At 37.6% G+C, this 9678-nt stretch overlaps 1 protein-coding gene across 1 annotated transcript in view; it reads right to left on the bottom strand.

The window, feature by feature from the left end:
* The window catches only part of TMEM30A (transmembrane protein 30A), a 34742-nt gene that overhangs the window by 12529 nt on the left and 12535 nt on the right, over positions 1-9678 (bottom strand). Inside the window, exon 2 of the mRNA XM_017524331.2 lies at positions 779-886. Within this exon, the coding sequence (XP_017379820.1) occupies positions 779-886 (108 nt within the window). The remainder of the gene's footprint in view (positions 1-778; positions 887-9678) is intronic.

Below are 9678 nucleotides of genomic sequence, written 5' to 3'. Positions count from 1 at the left end.
AACAAGAGCGAAACTCCGTCTCAAAAAAAAAAAAGAGCATCTATAACCACTAGATGGCAACCAACTACTGGGAACTATTAACGTCATCACTTTAGAAAATCTTATGTGCAGAAAATCTAAAAGGTTGGCTCGTATTAATGCAGTTTTGCTCTCTAAAGAATAACTATTTTAAGCTCAATTTTCAGGCACAGGAGAGTATAAAGAGGTCTTTTCACACCTTTTTTGAATGTTTATGTCCTTTGGCATGTGCTTAGAATGGCAGATCAGTGTAAATGCAAACAGACGGATTTCTAACTACTTATAAAAATATAAATGATCAATAAGGTTTTAATAGGTGCATTTTTTATAATGCTTCATGTGTCATAAAAATAATTCAATTAAGTAATGGGAGAATTCGTATTTATTATCTGAAGTAAAGTTTGCTTTAGTATTTTAAGTATGCAAAACTATTTGAGCAATAATTTTAAAAATACAAGTATATATAACTTGATATAAAATTTATTTGTACATTCATCAAATAATCTAGTAAAAGAAAAAAATACAAGGTCTTAAATTTTGTCTACAAAGTACTAAAACATTCAAATAAACATATTTAATTAACAGACAGCAAAATGCAACAGCCAAACATATAAAACAATCTCCCTCAAAAGCCTATGAACTCTGGCAAATTAAAGTGACTTCTCTATAAAAAGAAAATACCTAGAGTAAAAGACATTTAGTACCATATCAGTATTTTTTAAAGCATGGCTTTTCTAGCACATTACTTGGAAACACAGACCTCAAATGACTTTTCCAGTGTGAAGTTGATGGTACAAATGCAAGGTGTCACATCCGGAGATAAACATTTATTGCAGGGACTGGAAGGCTCTGTTCCGGTATAATCAATCTGCAAGAGAAAAATATAACTAAGCACTTCCTTAGAGAAAGTGGATGCCTAAAACCCTCTGAAATAACTTGCTATTAAAAGAAAAATTAAGTCCAATGAAGCAATATAGAGCCCAGACAAAAACTATTGTTAAGGTCATCTGTTTTAATAGTGTGAGTCAGTAAAAACTGGAAAGGGTCCTCTGTTGTTCTACTGGCTGATCTTTCCAAGTAGTCTTCGCTTCTTTTTATCAAAGAAATATATTTATACATATAAAATTCAAAACTGCATGATAAATATTAATAGCTAAAACAGCTAAACTATTAAAATACTACATTAATAGAGATCGGTAAATCAGCTTTTCCTCTTAAATCTTTCAATCTTAAATACTTCTCAGCCACCTCAGCTTTCCATGATACACTTTTGAAAAAAATTAGGTTATCAAGAGCTACTATTTTTCCAGCACCTGGTCTTGAATTTGTCTGTCTTGGGTTCCTGGCAAGCAGCTTCACGCTTGGAATTTCCCAGGTGATAAAAGGATCTTGGTTATTCATAAGCCCCTTGATTCACACCAGGGTTTCTGTTAACAAGACGGCTCAAAATAGCAGCTAGTCACCAGAAAGACTAATTGTTTGATTAGGGGCCTTTGGCCCAACCCAACCTCTTAGGAGGAAAGTGGGGCTAAAAATTTATTTCAATCAATTAGTCAATGTTCAATCAATTAAGCCTACATCATGAAGTCCCAAAAGAAACGCTAGACACTGAAGTAAAGGAGAGCTTTCTGGTTGGTGAATCCACTGATGTGCTGGGAGGGCTATGTGCTCTAAGTATACAGGGAGAGGGCTAAAAGCTCTACATTCAGGACGCTCTAGACCTTGCTATATGTGTCTTCTAGGAACCCCTCTGAATCTATAGTCAGTTGGTCAGAAATATGGGTGACCTGGAGATCCCTGAGCTTGCAAATGGCATCTGATGTGAGGGAAATCTTATGGAGAGGTAGTGAGAAGGGTCTGGGAACCCCCTGGATTTGGAGCCAGTTGACAAGTAGTATGGGGTGGCCTGGGAACTTGACTCGCAGCTGGTGTCTGACGTGGAGGACGGTCTTGCTGAGGACCATGCCCTTCAACTGTGGAATCTGACACTAATTCAGGGTGGTTGGTGCCAGAATTGAATTGCAGTATACTGGTTGATGTCAGAAGATCTGGCCTGATGGCTAAATTGAAAGGCTTTTTTTCCCCACTGCTATAAACATTTTTAATAGACTACTTTTTCTAGTTTAAGGTTCTCAGCAAAATTGAACCAAGTAAGAGTTCCTATATACCCTCGGCCTCTGACACACATATAACTTCCCCCATTATCAACATCTCACACCACAATGGTACATTGCTACAACTGACGAACCTACATTGACACATCACCATCATCCAAAGCCCACAGTTCACATTATGGTTCACACTTGGTGTATATTCTATGGATTTTCACAATGTATAATGAGTATCCACCATTATGTTCTCATACAGAATAGTCTCTGTCCTAAAAAAAAAAAAAAAAAAAACCTTGTACTCTGTCTATTTGTCCCTCTCCCTGCTAACCCCTGGAAAGGACTGATCTTTTTACTGTCTCCATAGTTTTGTCTTTTCCAGAATGTTATATATGAAATCATACTGTATGTGCCCTTTTCAGATTGGTTTCTTTCACTTAGTAATACGCATTTAAGATTTTATACATCTTTTCATGGGTTTATAGTTCATTTATTTTTAGCAATAAATAATACCCATTGTCTGGATGTGCCACAGTTTATTGATTTGTACATCTACTAAAGGACATTTTTGTTGCTTCCAAGTTATCAAAATTATGAATAAAGCTTTTAAACATCCATGTGCAGGTTTTGTGTGGACTTAAGTTTTCAGCCCACTTAGGTAAACACAAGGTGTGCAATTGCTGGGTCATATAGTAAGAGTATGTTTACTTTTGTTAAGAAACTGCCGAATTGACTTCCAAAGGAGATGTACCATTTTGTATTCCATCATAATTCCTGTTGCTCTACAGCATTTGGTAGTGTCAGTTTCGCATTTCCACCATTCCACTAGTATGTGGTAACGTGTCATTGTTGTTGCAACTTGCAATTCTCTATTGATAGATGATGTTGAGCATTTTTATATGCTTACTTGCCACCTGAATGTTATTAACTGAATGTTTGTCACCCCTCAAATGTCCTATGTTGAAGCTCTAACCCCCAGTATAATGGTATTTAGAAAAGGAGCCTTTGGGAGGTAATCAGATTTAGGTGAGGTCATGATGGTGGAGTCCCTATGATGGGATTGGTGTGCTTGCAAGAAGAGGAAAAAAGACCACAGCTCTCTCAATCTCTATCATCTGAGGACAAAGGAAGAAGGCAGCCATCTACAAACCTGTAAAGAGCCCTCATTAGAAGCTGAATCTACCAGTATCTTCACTTTGGACTTCCCAGCTTCAGAACTACAAGAAATAAACGTTGGTTGCTTAACCCACCCAATGGAAGTTTTCACCCAGCTGATTAAGACACTGTATATCCTCCTTGGTAAGGTGTAACATTTAGTTGCTTTTTAAAAATCATACATTTGCTTAACAAAACTTGGTTTTGTCAAATTCCAATATAGCCTCCTGTGGAAACACTTTCCATCAAAACTTATTTGTTTACCGATGAAATTGTTTAGAGAAAATTTTCACTGCAAAATCTAACAAGAGCTAGTCATATAACAAAAACAAATAAAATAAAATCACAAGTCTCCTAAATGAAGAGAGGCAAAGCCTATGTAATCTTTCCCTAGACCTGTTGGGCCACAGCTATGTATCCGGGGCCTATTCATGAATAATTTGCCACTAAAATACCAACTTTTATGATGTTGGAGAGATGAAAGAAAAGACCATTCAGAAAAACGAACTGTATTTTAAAATCTCTGCACATTTTCTCCCTCTAAGACTAATCTAAACATTAAAAAAAAAAGTTGCCAGCTGGACCTGTTCCCATATCGTACACTTTTGAACACAAGCCTCTCAAATCACTCTCTTTAGAATTAGTTTCTAGGGCAAAATCTTCAAGAGAAATCATCAGCTGTGATTCAGCAAAGAAATATATTCTTTATTTAACTGAACAAAAATAATCTGATGGAATTTGAAATCTAATAAATTACGCAACTGTATAATAAAACAATACAACATTTTATTGGAACCAAGAGTAATCACTGAATATTACACATGAACAAAATCAAAGATAGTTATAACATTTTCATCACAATCTGATTACAGTTTTTTTAAATGTACAAAAAAATTACATGTCTTTTGATGCCATGAAAATCTGAAAGGACTGTTTAAAAAAAGCATTATCATTAATATATTAAGCCTATGTGTAAGGCATGACATTAGGTACAAGATCCATACAAAAGCAATTATACGTTACACAGTTTACACAGCCTTTTCCTTCACACACATATTTCATCTGACCCTCACCAAAATCATATAATGTTATCTCCATTTTATATAAAAAGAACACATTCAGAAACTTGTCCAAAGTCCTAGCTAGCGCTAGGCTGGAACCAAAGACTTCTAACTCCAAGCCTTACGTTCCTTCTACTAAACTGTTTTTTCCCCAAAAATAGCCCCGTTTGCCCTCTAGCAGACCACTTTATCAAAAATAACATACAAATACCAAGAAAACTACCATAAAATCTAAGTGCCAAACTGGATGGCAAAGAGCAATAATAAAAAGATGGGCCAGTACTTCTTTCTTACTGAGAAGCAGCAAAGATTTGAACAGAGTCATAAAAGAAGGATGGAAGAAAAAGAGGTGGCATATGGAGAAGAAAAGGTGGAAAGCACGAGGCATATTTAAGAATAATAGCAAAAACATTTTGGATTTATGGAGAGTTTTCATGTTGGAAGGAGAAATGAGATAGCTAAGAAGGTAAACTGGAGCCAAAATTATATACTGTATTTCACTGACTACTGTTTATTGACTGTATACTAAGTGCCAGGCATTATAAGCACTTAATACACATCATCTCATTTTAAAAATAAAATTACCCTGGCAAAGTTTGTTTTTATTTTCCTTAAACTAGGAAACTGTCATCTAGCAATCTTCCCAGATCATCCAGCCTAGTAATTCTGGCAAAAGACTGAACCAGCCCTTTCAGACAGACAAACTCAGGAGCTTCAGATTATAAGACTGAAGAGAAACCTCTGATGGATCATTGTAACTTCTTTTGCTGTTATTGTTGTTAAGCTGCCTTGCATTTACAATTCCAAGTTTTGTGGAACTGTCCATTGTGAGTTTTGGAAGGATGCAAGGCTCCACCTCCCATTTCAGACCAAAGGGAGAGAGGGGTTCTTCCTCTCCATAAACCCAGGGTAGCCAGTGTAAAGGTACAAGAGCTAGACTCAGCAACCAGTCACTCCCACCTAAACCAGTGAATCCTGGGAAACAAAGTGTGGGTGAGATTAAATGAGCAGTCACAGCAGTAGTCTTTCAAGAAAAATTCAACAGCAGCTGTGGCATCTGCATCAGACTACTCATGCTTTCAAAACTCCCTGACTTCCCACTTGCCTTCAAATCTGATTCTCTACACTCCCATCCATTTTGTGTGGGAGTTACCCAATCCTCCTTTAATAGTTTCTTTCCTGTCTAAGCTACCCAGAGCTGGTTACTGCTGCTGACAATAAAGCCTCAGAAAGCTAAGTAACCCTGAGTGTTAAAATGTCCTGAAGGAAATAAGGAACTTAAGAGAGTTCTGAGGAGAATAACATAATGAAATATTTGCATATAAACAGATTAAAAGAGTTTAGGAAATGGGACTTTCATTTCTTTCTGAATGCCCATCATGATGTAATCATGCACCTAATATTTATGAGTACCTCTATGGTCCTAGCAATGAGGATTCAGCCTAGCACCTGATCTCTAGGAGTTCAGTATCTAACATTGAAAACAACAATAAAATAGAATGGATATTTTGATTAAAAAAAAGTGCCAGCGGTATAGAAATACAACCTAGTCTAGTAGTCAGCAAATTTTTCCACCAGAGCTGCTAAGTAGATGTTAAATAGGAAGATAGTACAAAGAGAGACTATATCCTTGACTGAGGGCTTGACACATTGATATAGTTTCAATATTTGTCACCACACAAATATCAGGTGAAATCGTGATCCTCAGTGTTGGAAGGGGGGCCTGTTGGGAGGTGATGGGATTATAACTAAAGTTTTCTCATGAATGGTTCAGCACCATCCACATTGTGCTGTCCTCATGATAGTAAGTTCTCATGAAATCTGGTTGTTTAAAAGTGTGTGACGCCTGCTCGCTTACACCCACTCTCTCTTTCTTGTTCCTGCTTTCACCAAGTGACAGGACTGCTCCCCCTTTGCTTTCCACTATGATTGGAAGCTTCCTGAAGCCTCCCCAGGATGTCAAAAGGAAGCCAAGTATATGTCAGCACCATGCTTCCTGTAAAGTCTGCAGAACTATGAGCCAATTAAACCTATTTTCTCTATGAATTACCTAGTCTCAGCTATTTATTTATTTATTTATTTATTGGAGACGGAGTTTCGCTCTTGTTACCCAGGCTGGAGTGCAATGGCGAGATCTCGGCTCACCGCAACCTCCGCCTCCTGGGTTCAGGCAATTCTCCTGCCTCAGCCTCCTGAGTAGCTACTACAGGCACGCGCCCACCATGCCCAGCTAATTTTTTGTAGTTTTAGTAGAGACGGGGTTTCACCATGTTAACCAGGATGGTCTCGATCTCTTGACCTCGTGATCCACCCGCCTCGGCCTCCCAAAGTGCTGGGATTACAGGCGTGAGCCACCGCGCCTGGCAGCTATTTATTTTTAACAATGCAAGCATAGCTTAATACACACAAGAATAGAACGAAAAGTACAAATTTGAGACTTCCAAAGTTCCAAATAAGAGATAAAAATCTGAAAATCAGAGGTTCTCCAATTATCTCATTTCTCATACTATTTATACAAATGTATAAAGTAACTTGTAAACAATTGGCAACCAGTAATAAAAATTTAGGTCTCAGAAAAAGAAGGGTGGAATAAGATTGCAGAGTAGAAGCTAAAGGAATAGCTTTTGCGACCTTAGGCCAATATAAGCTAGAGCAGTGTGGCTTTAAAGCTCAGGTAACAGAAGGTGGATAGAGCTATGGAGAGGACCATTACAGCACTACTCTAGAATTTCTAAATAAACAGTAGCATTGAAACCTTCAGCAGATCGTACCCTTCCCAAAGATACTGGTACTTGCATGAGGTACAGAAACACCAGAAGCAACAAAGCAGCTTGTTCCAGTGACAATAGGTATAGCAGACATAAGCCAGGGGCTAGGAAGATCATGACATTATTAGCCCTACTCTAGGTGACTAAAGCAGGTAACTTTAGTTTTATGAGTCATATCAATGCCACTGGTGTTACAGCACAGCAGCAAAGTTCTCTGCTCTGTCACTGAGAGATCTCAGGCTAAAAGAGAAGGCTGTAAGAGTTGAACAGTTGTCCATATTCTTGCCTAAGAGGAAGTAACGTAAGCTACATTGCTTCCTACCTGAGACTAAAAAATGAGTGATATCATTTTAAGTTTTCCACAGAGGTCACTATTATTGTAAACTAAGTAATGTGTATAATCCAGATCCTGATAAGAGAGAAAGTGGATATGGATATTGAGAGTGAGAGAAGGGTATACAATAAAGCAGCACAGTATCCTGGAGTACTGAACAATATTTTCTGAAGTACTTAAAATGGGCCATGAGCAGTGGCTCACACCTGTAATCTTAACTCTTTGGGAGGCTGAGGCAGGCAGATCATTGGAGGTCAGGAGTTCAAGACTTGCCTGGCCAACATGGCAAAAATCCACCTCTACTAAAAATACAAAAAAATTAGCTGGGCATGGTGGTGTATGCCTATAATCCCATCTACTTGGAGGCTGAGGCAGGAGAATTGCTTGAACCCCGGTGGCAGAGGTTACAATGATCCAAGATTGCACCACTGCACTGCGGCCTGGGCAAGAGAGCAAGACTCTGTCTCAAAAAGAAAAAAAATGGTATTTAAATGCTTCTTTTTTATTAACTAGATAATATATCGGTGTAGGAAAACACCCTCCACCAAAATACAGATGAGCAAACAACACCAGATTAACCTAATTTCTCTAAAAAGCAATGATGACTGGGGTTTCGTCATCAGATAAAAGTGGGTAACAAATAAATAAACAACCATATTTAAATTACTTCAAACCTCAGAAAACCCATCTCTAGTTCTTTTTGTAAAGATCAGTTTGAAAAGAATAATCAGAAGCTTGGTTTTAAACTTATAGCTACAAAAAAACTATTTATATCCTAAAAATTCTGAGCCATATAAAATCTATTGTGTTACTATAAATGAGAGACTCTAATGGGAATCATAGGCAAAGTTTTACTTCTAATCCACTCAGTAAGTCACAATCTCAAAGTTGGAAATGATAAATGAATGAGGTAATACATAAATGTAAATTGTCTTCGAAGAAAGAAGAGCAATAGCAAAGCCAGCAATTATTTTCCAAATGCTTACTCCATGCCAGAACTCTTCGTAGTCTCTTATATATGAAGAAAGTGAGATTCAGAGTTTAAGTGACTGTCCAAGACCATACAACTGGTATGTGACTACATTAGCTTTCTAGTACTGCTGTAGCAAATTACCACAAACTGGATGTGTTAGATCAAGAAAAGTTTATTCTCTCGCAGTTCTGGAAGCCAAAAGTCTAAGTTTAATGTTGTCAGCAGGGCCAGACTCCCTCCGAGACTCTGGGTAGAAAACATCCTTGCCTCTTCCTAACTTCTGGCAGTGGCCAGCAATCCTTGCAGTTCTTTGGCTTGAAGTTTCATTACTCCATTTTTGCCTCCACTGTTACATGGCATTCTGTCTATGTCTCCCTATTCATATCATCTTATTTCTCTGTCTGTTTCCTTCTTATAAGCACACCAGTCATACTGGATACAGTCCCACCCTAATGACCTCATCTTAACTTGACTACATCTATAGGGACCCCATTTCCAAATAAGGTCACATTCACAGATATCAGGAGTTAGGATTTTAACATATCTTGTGGGGGAACACAAACCAACCCATAACAGTCAGAATCAGATCTGCCTAGCTCAAAATTGCTGTTCTTTCCATTAACCCACACTGCTGCATTTCATTATCTTAAATAACATGTACCCTACAGTAATTGAAACATAAATGTCAATTTAAAAGACAATATATTTTAAAATAAAATTGGTGCCAATTATGAATATGCTAATGTTTAAACAGTACTGACAAATCTTCATGTTTTTTATCTAAAATAAAGATTAGGCATGGTGGCTCACACCTGTAATCCCAGCACTTTGGGAGGCAGAGGAGGCAGATCACTTGAGGTCAGGTGTTCAAGACCAGCCTGGCCAACATGGTGAAACCCCATCTCTATTAAAAATACAAAAAAGTAATCCTAGCTACTGGAGATGCTGAGGCAGGAGAATTGCTTGAACCCAGGAGGTGGAGGTTGCAGTGAGCTGAGATCACACCATTGCACTTTAGCCTGGACCACAGAGCAAGTCTCCAAAAAAATAAAATAAAGATTAAAAACAACTTTGTTATGATTGATAGCCATCATCCCAGAGCCATCGTTAACTATTACAGTTTGAAATAAAATTGTGTAATACAAATTTCTATACAAAAAGTTTTTATAGATGGCATTTAACTTATTTCTACAAACAATAAATAAAAAGTATATCCCACCAGGAAGTTTTAGTTTGCCCCTCAACAAGTCTTACTAAGTAA

This window comes from Cebus imitator, unplaced genomic scaffold (assembly GCF_001604975.1).
Source record: "Cebus imitator isolate Cc_AM_T3 unplaced genomic scaffold, Cebus_imitator-1.0 Scaffold32, whole genome shotgun sequence".
Classification (NCBI taxonomy): domain Eukaryota; kingdom Metazoa; phylum Chordata; class Mammalia; order Primates; family Cebidae; genus Cebus; species Cebus imitator.
This window is presented reverse-complemented; position numbering and strand designations above follow the sequence as displayed.